This window comes from Ailuropoda melanoleuca, chromosome 2 (assembly GCF_002007445.2).
Source record: "Ailuropoda melanoleuca isolate Jingjing chromosome 2, ASM200744v2, whole genome shotgun sequence".
Taxonomy (NCBI): Eukaryota; Metazoa; Chordata; class Mammalia; order Carnivora; family Ursidae; genus Ailuropoda; species Ailuropoda melanoleuca.
The window spans coordinates 29451263-29466716 of NC_048219.1; the positions used below are offsets into that span (position 1 = coordinate 29451263).

A 15454-nucleotide genomic window follows, 5' to 3' on the forward strand; every position below is an offset into this window, starting at 1 on the left:
GACAGAGATCTCAGAAGCAGCTGGAAATAATAGGTTGATCACCCAAAGCCTGGCAAACTGACTTCTCAAAGCATAGCTGGGCGCCAGGAGGCAGTGGAATATTAATATTACCAATGTTGCGCTCAAATAAAGTAATAGACACCCTAGAATTCTACATGCAGTGAAAACAGTTTCAAGAAAGAGGATAAAATGAAGTTTGCTGTTGTTGTTTTTTTTTCCAAGCAGAAACTAGAAGCGCTCACTACCACCAAACTCTTATTAAGGGAATGATGAAGGCTATTCTTCTTTTCTTTTTTTTTAAGATTTTATTTACTTATTTGTCAGAGAGAGAGAGAGAGAACAAGCAGGGGGAATGGCAGGCAGAGGGAGAAGCAGTCTCCCCACCAAGCAGGGAACCCAATGTGGGGCTCGGATCATGACCTGAGCCGAAGGCAGATGCTTAACGGACTGACCCACCCAGGCATCCCAAAGCTATTCTTTTTTTAAAAAGATTTATTTATTTATTTTAGAGCGAGCGCGCGTATGTGTGAGTATGTGGGGGGAGGGGCAAAGGCAGAGTGAGAAAGAATCTCAAGCAGACTCCACGCTGAGCACAGAGCTGGACGTGGGGCTCGATCTCACAACCCCGAGATCACGCCCTGAGCTGAAATCAAGAGTCAGATACTTAATGACTGAGCCACCCAGATGCCCCGATAAAGGCTATTCTTCAGGCAGAAGAAAATTGATCCCAGATGGTGGATCCGAGATTCAATTTAAAAAATGGTCAGCCAAGCTATTGGTTAAATAAGCAAACATGGATCACATAAAACGATAATGTCTAATTGGTAGGGTTTAAAAAACAGAACTGGACTGAAATAAAGGATGACAACAGCATAGAAATTGGCATACGGCTCGCTGAACTTAAACTCTTGTAAGGTCCTTTTGGTTTTGGTTTGTTGGTTTTCCGAAGGCGGGTAACACTATTACTTAATTTGAGACTTTGCCAGTTAGTATGCATGTTCAAATGGCAACCCTAGGGCAACCCTAAAGGATAGACGTGAAATATGTAACTTCCACCAAGTAGAAGAGAGAAAAGCAGAGTAAGAGAAGGCAGGCAAATTCAGAAATCCTAAAGCAAGTAAGAAAAAAGAAAAATAAGAAAACAATTTAAAAGGAGAGATTTTACTTCTGGTAATGGCAAAGCAGCTCCTTCGGACCAACCCTCCTAGAGATAACACTGTGAACTCTGGACAAAATATAAAAAAACAACTTCCTGGGGGCACCTGGCTGGCTCAGTCAGTGTGACTCTTGATCTCGGGGTTGTGAGTTTAAGCCCCACGTTGGGCGTAGAGCCTACTTAATTAAAAAAAAAAATAGAAAAAAACTTAGAAAACCAAAACGAACTACCTGAAGATTCTGGAAAGAGATAAAAAGCAGGAAGAGACCAGAGGGGGGCCAACATGTGGAAGGAGCAGTTGCCATATGCAAAAGTAGGTGAAATCTCACAAACAGTATTCAACCAAGGAAGCTAGAAACAAAGGAGTGTGCCGCGTAATTCCGCTCAATGAAGGACAGGAACAGCAAATCTAAACGGCGGTAGAAGTCTGGAGAGCGGTCGCCCTTGGTGGGCATAGTGACTGGAAGGTCTCTGGGGTCCTGGCAATGTCCCATTTCTACATCTGGGTGCTGATTACGTGGTGCACTCGGTGAAAATTCATCGGAATTGGCACGATATGCGCAGTTTCCTGTCTGCATACGGTGTTTCAGTATGAATTAGCAAAATCAAAGGGAGCAGAAACAGGCAGGCAGGAGCAGACTGTGGAGGGGCCTGGACACCAGACCACAGAGCTTGCACGTGCCCCGTGGGCAGTGGGAGACCTGGAAGGCATGCGAACCGGTTGTCAGAAAGGTTCCCTTGCGGCAGGATGGTGGTGGCTGGCCCAGGGGAGGGCTTGCCCTGTGGGACAGTATTTAGAAGACTGGCCCAATCTGGGCTTCTGATGATGAGGACCTGAGCCAGAGCGGACGGTGTGGGGTTGGAGGGACAGGACAAAATTGGAAGGACCTTTGGTTAATTGGGTACATGAGGCCAGGGGAGGAGAGGGGGAGTCAGAGGGGGTTCTTGGGAGAGGCTTGTCACCACAGCTGAAGGGCGGGTGAGGGGCTAATGGAACAAGATAGGAGTTCCTGACCGAGGAGGATTTTGCTGAGAAAGAAAACTTGGCCACGTTGGTTCGTAGGCCACGTGGAAGAGGCAAGCGGGTGGGAGCTCTAGATGGCAAGGGCCCTGAGGCAGGGTGGGGGGCTCGGAGCCGGGAGCAGGCAGGGCAGGGGTGTGGAAGGCAGAGGGGTGGGTGCAGAAAAGGGAGATCTGAGGTGGCAGGAGGGTATTACTGTTGAGCCCTGAGGCACCCCGGGTGGGGACCTTGGGGGGATGAGGTGGATTTCCAGGCGGGACTGAACGACCTGGGTAATCCCCGGAATACAGTTTAGTGGATAGTTTCACCACTGCTTTCTAAACGGTGCCCAGTGAGGTTTTTCCGCGTAGTCCCTGGTAATCTTAATCAGCTTACTTCTTGCCCGTTAAAGCTTTTCTTTAGTAGCTAGTAGTGTGCCTTTGCCTTATCCTGGCATCTACGTTTCAGGGTCTGGGTCTCCCCGCCCGGCCCTCATTCCCGCCCTGCTGCACACTGTTATCTGTGCCTTGGGGAGGAGGCAGGGTGGAGTAGGGAAAAGATAAGGGACACTTCATGCCCTTGGGCCAGGGTTTTCCCTCCGTGGGTCTCAGTTTCCTCCCCACGGACCGCCTGATTCCAAAGCCCTTTGCACACAGCCCGCTACCCGCAGGCCTCCCTCTCAGATCTGCTGTGCCCTAAGCCTGCAACGTGCCTCAGAACCAGGCTGTCACCCCAAGATAAACAAAGGTCTAAGGTTATATGGTGAGCTCAGGGCTTTGATGGGGAGGCTTGAATGCTGGGCAAGGAACTGGGGCTTCATTAGAGTAAGATCATTTCTCGGCAGTGGCGGAGGGCCCTTTGAAAGGATACCTCTCCGCTTCTAGCTACTGTGTGAGCGAGAGGAGGGGCCTCATTGGCTGGGAACACCTGAGTCATGGTGACCTCACAAAGACCGTAACACCAGCCTGGGCTGGGGGGAGACAAGGTAAGCTGAGGGGTGGCTCTGGGAAAGTCCCAGGGGTGGGGGCGGCCTTCACAGCCTCCACAAGGCAGTTACCACCTTGACCCCACCCCCCTGGGTAAAAGTTTTCCCCTGGCTGTAATTCCACAGTTAGAACTTCATACCTTTGGCTTAAAGCTGAATTTTCTGTTACCATGTGGATGCCCCAGGTGGAGGTAACACATTGAACTTTATGTCCGCAGCTCAAGGCTCCTGGGGAAAGAGTTTAGGCTTGTTTTGAGAGTATGGTGGGTGGGAGTTGGGGGAGGTGAGAAGACCCAGGAAGGAATGCCATAGACTGGGGGTAGTGGGGGGGGCATGAAGGCAGAGACCCTGGAAGCCAGACTCAGTCTTTATCTCAAGTTCCCCTACCCTATCCTCACCCAGGGGGAGGAAGGGATAAGGAGGAGCATTTATGGGGGGACTACTGGGGGTCAGGTGCTGTGACCCTCACTATGTGCATTATCCATTTTCTTTCCCACACGAGTTTTACGGATTGAGTATTATGACCGGTGCCCAGCATGGTGAGGCCACCTGCCCACATTCACACTACTGGTCAGAGACCAAGTAGCTTTCAAATTCCGGTCCAGCTGACCACAAAGCCCTGGATTTGCGCATCATAACCGGGCATCAGGAGAGTTGTGCTGTTTTCACTGGACTTCTCCTCTAGGGTAGGGCCTGAGTGGCAGCAGGAATGGGGAATGAGAAATGGGAAGATGTGGCTTCACTGAGTGATTCATGGCTCAGAAATCTCTGGGGTGTTGTAGGAAAAGCTGTCAGTTGAAAGGACCTGGGTTTGAATTCTTCCCCTGGGTTTGACTGCCATTTTCTGGGGCTTTGCCAACATTACTTTAGATTCCTGAATAGTCTGAATTAACATGCCAGGAAGTGAGGATAATGATACCTATCTTGAAGAGTTGTCATCCATCCATCCATCCATCCATCCATCCATCCATCCATCCATTCCCTCACTCCACGAATGTTCCTGAACCTCCCCTGTGTGCTAGGCACTGTGTCATGTGCTGGGAAACAGGGGTGATAAGATAGCCAGACTGAGGAGCTCATTTTTTAGAGTGGCGACACATGAGTAAACAGAGTGGTCCTCTAGAACAGAGTGAAGGCGTGCAAAGGGCATTTCACCCACGTTGGAGGGTCCCAGGAAGACTTCCTGGAGGAAGGGACTCCTCAACTGGCATCTAAAATGTTAGATGTTAGCCAGGGAAAAGTGATGGAGGGTTAGATGGGTAATCTTGGGGAAGTTTACAGGAAGAGGAAAGAGTATTTACAAAGGCCCCAAGTCAAGAAGGAGGCCAACACATCTGAGGCACTGGGAGAAGTTGAGAGTGTGGGACTGGGGAATGGTTGTAGCTGGAGAGATAGAGGCGCCAGGCCTGTGGGCTGAGGGTCCTGGTAAAAGAAACAGAGCCATCACGCTGTAGACCAGGGTGTCTCCACCATTGGCCTACCCACCAGCTATGTGATAATCACTTCGGGGAGGGGAAGGGGGAGAGCTTGATAAGTCTGATTCCTTAGCCCCCTCAGAGGTACAAAGCAGAGGTCCAGAAATCTGTCTTATGAAAAATATAAGCTTTACCTACACCCCATCATCTGAAAACCCATGAGAAGTCCCAGAGGGTTCTACAGGGGAATGGCATGGTTGGATTGGCATGCATTTTTCTTTTGTCTGAGAATATCTTTATTTCCCCTTCATTCCTGAGGGAGAGTTTTGCCAGGTCTAGAATTCACAGTTGACAGGTTTTGTCTGTTTGTTGGTTTCAGCACTGGAAAAATGTGTGCAACCTCTTTCTGGCCTCCCTGGTTTCAGATGAGAAGTCCTCTGTCATTCGAATGGGTGTTCTCTCATATGTAATCCTCTCTGGTTGCTTTTAAGATTTTTTCCATTGTTTTTAGTTTTTGGACGTTTAATCATGACGCGTTTGGGCATGGATTTCTTTGGGTTTATCCTGTTTGTGGATATCCTCTTCACTAAGTTTGGGATGTTTTCAACTATTCCTCCTTTGAATGTTTTCAATACTTTTCTTCCTCCGGAACTCTAGGAGTGCTAGATATTTTGTTTTGTATCACAGGTGTCTGAGGCAGATCTGTGTTGCAGGTCTCTCTGGTGCACCCTCTGGGATACATGGGAGATAAAAAGAAAACCCTGGGCAATGCATCCAGTGTCATCCCTCAAGTCCCGAGGTTCCTAGATAGTCCACTGCCTTCTTCTTAGCTTTCAGAGTCCATTGATGGTGGTCAGTTGAATCATTTCCAGGAGATTTAGTTGTATTTGGAAGGGAGGAGCAGGAAAAGTGAGTCTACACCCTCTTGCCTGGTACATGCATTAAAAAAATTGTGGCACAATATTGCATAGCATAAAATTCACTATTAGTGACATTTAGTACCTTAATAGTGTTGTGCAACCATCGTCACTATCTAGTACCCAAACATTTTTGTCACTCCACAAGGTAAGCCTGTACCCAGCAAGCAGTCCCTTCCCATTCTCCTCTTTCCTCAGTCCCTGGCAACCTCTCTCCAGCTGCCTTAATCTGCTTTTAGTCTTGCTAGAATTGATTAGCCTAGATATTCGTATAAATGGAATCCTACGCGATGTGGCCTTTGTGTCTGACTTCTTTCACTTCACATTATATTTTCAGTTTGTCCTTACTTAGCAAGTATCAGCATGTGATTCTTTTTTATGGCCGAGCAATATTCCATTGCATGGAGAAACATTTAGTTTGTCCATTCACCAGTTCACGGACATTTGGGTTGTTTCCACCTTTGGCTCTTGTGAATGTGCAACTGTGAACATTTTTGTACAAGTTTTTGTTGGAACATCCATTTTCCATTCTTTTGAGTACATGGCTAGGAGTGGAATTGCTGGATCGTGTGCTAATTCTGTTTAACCCCCTGAGGTACCACCAGGTTGGTATTTACAGAGGCCACACCATTTTACATTCCTATCTGCACTGTTTGAGGCTGTTGATTTTCTACATCCTTGCCAGCACTTGTTCTTTTCTTTCTTTCTTTTTTAATTTTTAAGTTTTCGTTTTAAAAGTAATCTCTCTGCCCAGTGTGGGGCTCAAACTCATGACCCCGAAATCAAGAGTCGCACGCTCTGCTGACTGAGCCAGCAGGTGCCCCTTGTTATTTTCCATTTTAAAAATTATAGTGAGTATAAAATAATGTCTCATCATGGATGTGATTTGCATCTTCCTAAGGACTAGTGATGTGGAGTATATTTTTGTGTGCTTGTTAAATATTTGTATATCTTCTTTGGAAAGGTGTTCTATTCAAGTTTCATTTACCCATTTTAAAAATGGATTGCTTGCCTTTTGGTTGGTGAGTTTTAAGAGTTCTTTATATATTCTGGGGGTGTCTGGGTGGCTCGGTCGGTTAAGCATCTGACTCTTGATCTCAGCTCAGATCTTGATCTCCGGGTTGTGAGTTCAAGCCCCACATTGGGCTCTACATGGCATGGAGCCTGCTTAAAAAAAAAAGTTCCTTATATATTCTGGGTATTGGACTCATCAGTTATATGACTTACAAATATTTTCTCCCGTTCTGTAGGCTGTCTTTTCACCTCTTGATGATGTCTTTTGATGCACAAGTTTTTAATTTTGGTGATGCCTAACTTACTTTTTTTCTTTTGTTGCTTGTGCTTTTGGTGTCACATCTAACAAACCATTGCCAAATCTAAGGTTGTAAAGATTTACCCTTATGTTTTCTTCTAAGAGTTTTCTAATTTTAGTTTTTATATTTAGGTCTTTAATCCTTTTTGAGTCAATTTTTGTATATAGTGTGAGGTAGGGGTCCAAGGTCATTTTTTTGCATGTTGAAACCTAGTGGTCCTACCACCATTTGTTGAAGAGACTATTCTACCCACAATGAATGGAACTGGCAACCCTGTCAAAAATTAATTGACCGTGGATGCATAGGTTTATTTCTGGGCTCTCAGTTCTGTTCCATTCATCTGTATGTCTATCCTTATGTCAGCACCACACCATTGAATGCAATTTTAAAGGAAGATATGTGCAGCTCAATTTGGAAAATGGTTTTTTAGGAGCAGTCCCTACATATAGGGGTCTTAGGCAATGGGATCTGCACTAGGGTCTGGCAGTGGTGATGGAGATAGGGGGAGATATTTGGGAGCTTTTCTGGAGCCAGACTTGGCAGAACTTGGCCAAAATTGGATGCAGCAAATGAGAAGGAGAGTAGTCAAGGATGATATCATTTCTGGCTTGTATAGTAGAGCCCGTTTCTAGAAATGGAAGAGAATACGAAGGTCTGATTTAGGAGAAAGATGGCAAGTTCTGTTTTGGATTCTCTAGGTGTGAGGCACCCCAGTGTCAGATGTGTGTGTGCACACGTAGGTGTGTGAGTGCTTTAACATATTCCAGGCCCATATAGCTGGTAAATGTGTTCACCACGAGGAACTGGAAGATCCACTGGGAGTTACACCCCCTGAGAGCTCCAACAACCCTGTTCAAGGCTTGGAAGGGTTCACTGAGGAGAGAGGATGGGAATCAGTCAGTGATTCTCTCAGTCTCAGACAGGGTCAGCTACCTGTTTCATAGCTGTCCTCTACCCTCCCTATTTGGGACCCTAAGTCTTGGAAAGCAAAGGCCAAGAGGTAGCTTGTGGCTGCCGAGTCAGTAGCGAGCTCCTTTGGCTCCGCTGTGTCCCACCCAAGCCCCTCCACAACCATCGCTCTTCCGAATGCACAACGTCCCTTTGGCAGAGGGTAAGACATGGGCTGCTCCTGTCAGTGGCAGGCAGCTCTGAAGTCTTGTCTATCTGTTGCGAGATGAAAGAAGAGGATGAGGGGATAGAAGAATGGGGGAGACCTGTTCTTTTCTCACGGAAGAGGGAGGGTCAGGCAGGGTTAAGACCTGTAGCTTTCTGCCCAGTGACCTGGTATTATGCACCTGCTATGTCAGAGGGGTAGAGATTGTTCTCTTCCACAGCCCAGACCATGTGGGCCTTCTAAAATCCTATGCACAGCCTCAGAGGCTTCACCTGATGCATATTTTTCCAGGTTGAAAATGCGTCTCTTTGATAACTGTGGTGTGTGTGGGTGTGTGTGCGCACGCGTGCACACAGGTGGGAGGGGTGATGAAGGGAAGATCTAGGGTTTTTTGGAGCCTGAAGATTTTTTTTAGGCTCTTCTTTAAATAAAAGAAGACAGAATTGTGAACACAAAGTTAAGTACAGTACCCTTGGAAAGGGACTGTGTAGGCCAGGAGTCCTGAATTTTTAAATTTCATTAGCTTCAGGGTCAGATCAGATCTGGTGCTGAGGGCAAGTGGACACGTCCGGCTTCTGAAGCGGGGTGCAAAGCTGTGCATGAATGAAGGCAGCTCCCACTGGGCTCCGGCGTCTTACTCCTCTCTGGCCACAGTGCCTGGCGAAAAGTGCCAGAAGGGTAGCCATCATTTAGAGAGGGCCTTCGGTAGCCCGTGTGTTCTGTGCTAGGCCCGAAACCACCACCACCCTGGGTGGCAGGCTGTCGCTCCCCATGTTAGAGATGAGCGGGATGAGGGCCATTGGGGGAAAGTCTCTTGGCCAGGCTCACTCAGACTAGTAAAAGTTGAACTGGGATGGAATCCAGAGCCATATGACTCCAAATCTATGGTCGGTCCAAAGCCAAGCTATAAAGATACACCGCAAAATTTATAGAATGAGTGAACGATTTAGTGAATGAGTTAGTGTGTGAATGAATAATACATGAATACGCGATGAAATGAGCTAGCGAACGAATGAATGAGTGAAGAAGACATGAAACGATGAAGCAAGCAGCTTATTTACTGAACAGTTCCTGTGTGCCAGGTGCTGTGCTTGACTCTCTGAGATCTTGCTGCCTAGTGGAGAGACCAGATATTATTATGTGCCAACAAGGGACAAGTAGACAAGACACCCTGGGAACTTACAAGTGGACCTCACCTTTCTGGGGGCTCTGGAAGTCTCTTAAGCTGAAATTCGAAGGGTGAAGCCATAGGGGCTAGCCGGGAAGGAGTCTGGAGAAGGGTGTGCCCAACTTCTGGAAGGCCCAGACTGAACCCAGGAGCCTGGCTCTTCGGAAAAACACAGAAGCATTGAGGGATGGTGGAATGGAGTGGGGGAAGGGAGTATGGAGGGGCAGGAGGAGTGAAAGAGGCGCTAAAGCCAGACACAGAAGGGCCTTTTAGGTCCTGCTGAGAATTGGAGACGCTGTCCTGAAGACAGTGGAAAAAGCCATGGAGGAGTTTAGGTGGCTGACTGGCATAAAGAGAGGGTCTTGGCTTCCCTGAGAGCCGGTAGGGTGGGTGACCTTCCTTTCCTTGACCTCCACTTCCTTAAGTATATAATGGGGCAATAACACCCAACTTCCAGAACTCTGTGTGTGTGTGTGTGTGTGTAGGGCAGATCTGGTTAGCAGATGTGCATGTCTGGCCTGTAGACTTTGCTCAGCAAGCATTGAGAAAACACACTTCACCTGACTCGGTCTTCTTCTGTGTCTCCTCCCAGGGGCCCAGTCCTGCTTAAGAACACCATGAATGCAGGTGAGCTGTCCCTGGTTCCCACAGGGAGAGGCGCCCCAGTGCGGAAGTGGGGTAGGGTGGGGGAGGGTTGGGGAGTTCGCCCGGCAGTCAGATTGCTGGTGTGAGGTGGGCTGTGGTTTTGAGGACCGCCCCAGGTTCTCCTCCAGGTAGCCCGCCTCACCCAGAATAGGCAAACCGCCAGGGCCGGTGGGTAATTCTGCCAGGGGCTGCTTTGGGAATCCAGTGCCACAGCCAGCTGCAGGATAGTTCTAGAAATTTAGGCTGGAGGTAGGGTAAACCCTCAGGAGCCACCTCCTTCCCCTTTGCTACCTTGGTCTAGTATTTATGGACTTCCCACTGTGCGCTAGAGGCTGGGCGTGTCCCAGGGACAAGATAAGCGTGGTTGCGGCCACCTCTACTAGAGGCTAGACCGCGAAATGGGTCACTGGAATAAAGTAGGTTGAATATTTTGCCAGGAGGAGCGGACTTGGAAAAGGACATCGGGAAGAGGTTCCAAGCCAAGGGAATTGCATTGATTAAGGGCCGAGCGCCGAGAGGAAGCTGGGTGCGGTCAGAGAAACCCAGGGGATCTGGCTGGCTCCCAGAATGCAAGGGGCAGAGCTGAGTAGATGGGGTTGGAAGGGTGGGCTGGGTGTGGTCACAAAGGACCTGAGAAGTCACGCAAGGGCTTTCATCCTAAGGATGGTGGGGAGCCATGGAAAGGTATTAAGCATGACTTAGAAGGTGAAGCATGCTGAATTTGCCTTTTTCCCTCTCAGGCACATTGCAGGGAGCTCAACAGTTGGCTATCGGAGAGAAGGGAGCAGTGGCATTGAGAGACCACCAGACCGGGCATGGCTCTGAGCCCAGGGTCTAGTCTGGTCCTCTGTGAAAGCTCGAAGGTGACACCTAGTCTCAGCCTCACCGAGGTCTCAGATTTAGCCTCCGGCACCATCTCTGGGCCCCACTCAGACATGGGCCTTGTTCCTCTCGTGAACCCACCCCTGAATCCTGGCTCAGCTCTTGTTCCAGACCTTAATCCAAGTCTGAGTCCTGTCTCAGATGAGGCCCCTGGCCTGGTGACTGGTCACACCCCCAGGCCTGTTGACAGCTGGACCGCGGGCCCCGCCTCCCTCCAAATCACCAATTCCCGCTCAGGTGAAGCCCTGGGCCCAAGTTCAAATCACGTCTCGAGGCCTAACTCCCAGAGGGCCCCCAGCTCTACTGAGGCCCAGGGTCTGAGCTCAGGGAGCCACACAGGGCCCAATTCTCAGGAGGCTTTCAACTCCCTCTCAAGCAAGATTTTTGATTTGGGTCAGAGTAACTCCAATCCTTCCAGGCCTGAAGCAAACCCATTTATAAGGCCCTATTCAAGAGAAACCCTGGTTGTGGGCCAATGCGTCTCCAGGCCAGGCTCGAAAGCACTCCTTATTCCAGCCTCAAACTCTTCTCTGGACTTGGACTCCAACCCGATACTTGATGTGGGCTCAAAAAACACCTCCAAGCTGGACCTGCATGCAGCTCGAGGTTCTGGTGGGACCCTGATCCCAGATGCCAACGAGACCATCACTGTGGTTTCACATAAGATCTCTGGGTCTGTCTCAAAAAGAGCCTTTGGGGCAGCCTGGAACACAAGTTCCAAGGGAACCATCAACGTGGCTTCAAATGGCAATCCCAGGTCTGACTTGAACATGACCATCACTCAGGCCTCATGCTTGACCCTGATTCCTGGCTCCAGTGATGGTATCAGCCTGCACTCCAGCACCCGCGGACCCAACTCCACCCTTTCTCCAGCCTCGGGCATGACCCTGATCCTGGGCTCCAATGAGACTGTCAGCCTGGGCTCCAGCCTCATCTTCAGCGACACATCCACCCTGACACTGAGCAGCCAGCAGGATTATTCCGAGGACAGCAGCGTCCATGCCATACCCCTGGATGAGAATCTGGGGAGCTGGGGCGAGATGGGCAGCACTGAGACAGGTCAGTTCCCGCTGGGGTTCCCCACCTCTAATACCACAGACGAGGACACCACAGCCTTCCAAAGCATCCCAGAAGGTGAGTACAGCAAGGGCGACAGCCCCAGAGAGCCACTACCTTGGAAGAATTTTGTATTCAGACTTGTAGGGCAGGGAGGCTAGAGAAGAGGAGTGGGAAGAAGAAGGAGCAGCATACAGTGGACAGCATGCAACGTATTAATTATAACGAGAGGTCTAGAGCTCAGCCTCTGCTTGCTGTGTGACTTGGGACAAACGACTTAATCTCTCTGAGCTTCAATTTCCCTAACTGAAATATCTCCATATCATAACGCTTTTATTATGTCCAAGTTATGAGTCACATAACTATCCATTTCTTTCAAAATGTATGCCTCTTTCTTTCCAGTTCCATTTCAGACCTGGCTTCTCAGGTTCAAGTCTGACCCGTGGGGCAGGCAGGCTCTAGGCTTAGCTCACCTCTGCTGAGTGTTTGACATCCTCACTGGAGTGAAGCTTGACGTCCTGTCTGCGCCTCACTCAGCTGGGATACATAGGGGTTCTGCAAATGAATCCCTTATTGATTTTTGATGTTGTAAAGATCTTTTCCCAATTATTTATGTCTCCAAATATTTTTGTTTGTTCATGCACCAACTCCATATTGTGATTTTTAAAAATATACCATAGCTTTGTAAATATGGATTTACAAAGTTACAATGTGTGTCTGGTAGGGTGAGAATTCCTCTTTGAAGTTCTCGGGATTATTCTGAGGACAATAGCATCCACACTGTGCCCTGGACGCTATTAGTAGACGCTCATTCTTCCATATACATTTTATTTAAAATGAAAAACAATTTTTTTAAAGATTTTTTTTTTAAGTACTCTCTACACCCAACGTGGAGCTTGAACTCACAGCCCCGAGATTAAGAGTCACGTTCTCCACTGACGGAGCCAACCGGGTGCCCCTTCTCTGTGCATTTTATATTTATTTATTTTTTTATCCATCCATATGCCATTTTAGAATACATTTGTCTAAGTCCTCAAAAGGTCTCTCTGGCATTTTTATTGGAATGTTATTAATTTTCCATCTATTCATGTTTTCCTTTATAGAGGATATACTCTTTCCTAGAATTTAAAAAATTCTCCATAAAGGTCTACCGCTTTTGTTTTTGGTGGGTTAATTCCTAGGNCATAACGCCGGGATCACGCCCTGAGCCGAAGGCAGACGCTTAACCGCTGTGCCACCCAGGCGCCCCCATATCTTATTTTCTAATACAATTCCTAGTTTGTGCTGGTGCTGCTGACGATAGAGAGGAACTTTATGCAAATTGGTTTTTTCTTTTCTCTCTCTCTTTTTTTTTAGATTTTATTTATTTATTTGAGAGAGAGAGAGAGGGCACAAGCAAGGGGAGGGGCAGAGGGAGAAGCAGACCCCCGGCTGAGCAGGGAGCCTGATCTGGAGCTCAATCCCAGGACCCTGGGGTCATGACCCGAGCCAAAGGCAGCCACTTAACCGACTGAGCCATCCACGTGCCCTGCAAGTCAATTTTTTCTTTAAACTGTTTTATTGAGATATAATTCATATAACCATAAAATTTATCCACTAAAAGGATACAATTTAATGCTTTAAAAATATACAGTGTTATGCAGCCATCACCACAATCCATTTTAGAACATTTTCATCTCCCCAAAAAGAAATCCTATACCCCTTAGATGTCATCCCCAACCCGTGACCCCCAGCCCTAGTCAATCACTAATCTACTTCCTGTCCCTATATATCTATTTTGGACATTTCATATAAATGGAGTCATACAATATGTGGTCCTTTGTGATTGGCTTCTACTTAGCATAATGTTCTCGAGATTCATTCATGTTGTAGCGTGGATCAGTACTTCGTTCCTTCTGATGACTGAATAATATTCCACTGTATCCCACATGTTGTTTCTCCATTCATCAGTTGATAGATATTTGGGTTGTTTCTACCCTCTGGCTATTTTGACTAGGACTACCATGAACATTCATGCATAAATTTTGTATGGCCGTGTCTCCATTTCTCTTCGGTATACCCCTAGGAGTAGGCTTGCTCGGTCGTATGGTGACTGCGTGGTCAAGTGAGTGATTCAGGGGCATTGGTCACACAGTGTTGTACAGCCGTTACCGCTCCCTAGTTCCCGAACTTTCTCATCACTCCAGATAGAAGCTCATACCATAAAGCAACAGCCCCCCATCCCTCTCTCTCCAGGCTCTGCTAAACTGTAGTCTTTCTCTGTGAATTTGCCTACTCTAGATAGATCATGGAAGTGGAATCATATAATATTTGACCCTTCGTGTCTGGTTTATTTCACGTAACGTTCATCTATACCGTAGCACGTGCCAGTACTTCATTTCTTTTTATGGTTGAATAAAATTCCAAGATGTGTACCACATTTTTTTGTCCATTTACCCATTGATGGACACTTGGGTTGTTTCTGCTTTTTGGCTATTGTGAATAATGCTGCTGTTATAAACATCAGTGTGCAAGTATCTCTTTGAATCCTTTTCAGTTCCTTTAGCTACATACCTACGTGTGGATTTGCTGGATCACCTGGTCATTCTATGTTTAGTTTTTTGAGGAACCACTAAGCTATTTTCCAGAGCGGCCGTACTAATTTGCATTTCCACCAGCAATGTACAAGGTTTCCAATTTCTGCACTATTAATCTCTCCTTGTCGACACTTGCCATTTTTCTTTTTCTTTTTTTTTTTTAAAGATTTTATTTATTTATTTGACAGAGAGAGACAGCCAGCAAGAGAGGGAACACAAGCAGGGGGAGTGGGAGAGGGAGAAGCAGGCTCCCAGCAGAGGAGCCTGATGTGGGGCTCCAACCCAGGACTCCAGGATCACGTCCTGAGCCGAAGGCAGACGCTTAACGACTGAGCCACCCAGGCGCCCCTATTTTTCTTTTTTTGAAAATATTTTTATAATAGACATTCTGAAGGCTGTAAAGTGGTATCTCTTCGTGTCTTTGAGTTGCATTTCTCGGATGATGACTGATGCTGAGCATCTTTTCATGTGTTTATTGGTTGTGTATCTTCTTTGAGGAAAGTGTATTCAAGTCCTTTGCCCGTTTTCAAATTTGGTTGTTTGTCTTTTGTTGTTGTTGAGTTTTAGAAGTTCTTTATATATTCTGGCTACTTTTCTTTATCAGATACATGATTTGCAAATATTCTCTCCCATTCTGTGAGTTGTCTTTTCATTCTCTTGGGTAGTGTTCTCTCTCTCTCTCTCTTTTTTTAAGATTTATTTATTTATTTATTTGAGAGTGAGCACATGTATGTGTGTGCATGATCAGGAGAGGGGGCGGAAGAGGAGGGAGAGGGATATGCAGACCCTGCGCTGAGCTCTGAGCGACTCACGACCCTGTGATCACGACCCAAGCCGAAATCAAGAGTCTGATGTTTAACCCACCGAGCCATGCAGGTGCCCCCACAGTGTTCTTTGATGCACAAAAATTTTAAATTTTGATGAAGTTGGTTTATTTTTTCCTCTATTGTCTGTCCTTTTGGTGTTGTATTCATGAAATTATTGCCATATCCAATGTCATGAAGGTTTCCTCCTATGCGCGCTTTGAACAGTTTTATAGTTTTAGCTTTTAATCTTTCTGTTTGAGTCAGCTTTTGTGTACAGTGTGAGGTAGGGACCCAACTTCATTCTTTTGCATGTGGAAATCCAGTTTTCCCAGAACCATTTGTTTTTTTTTTGTTTTTTTTATTTTATTATATTATGTTAATCACCATACAGTACATCCCCAGATTCCGATGTAAAGTTTGG

The 15454-nt window shown here is 47.1% G+C and overlaps 1 protein-coding gene across 1 annotated transcript in view; it reads left to right on the forward strand.

The window, feature by feature from the left end:
• Positions 1–3116: 3116 nt before the first annotated feature.
• The window catches only part of MROH7 (maestro heat like repeat family member 7), a 50480-nt gene continuing 38142 nt past the window's right edge, over positions 3117–15454 (forward strand). Inside the window, exons 1-3 of the mRNA XM_002915751.4 lie at positions 3117–3141; positions 9661–9695; positions 10454–11729. Of these exons, the coding sequence (XP_002915797.2) occupies positions 10529–11729 (1201 nt within the window). The 5' untranslated portion in view covers positions 3117–3141; positions 9661–9695; positions 10454–10528. The remainder of the gene's footprint in view (positions 3142–9660; positions 9696–10453; positions 11730–15454) is intronic.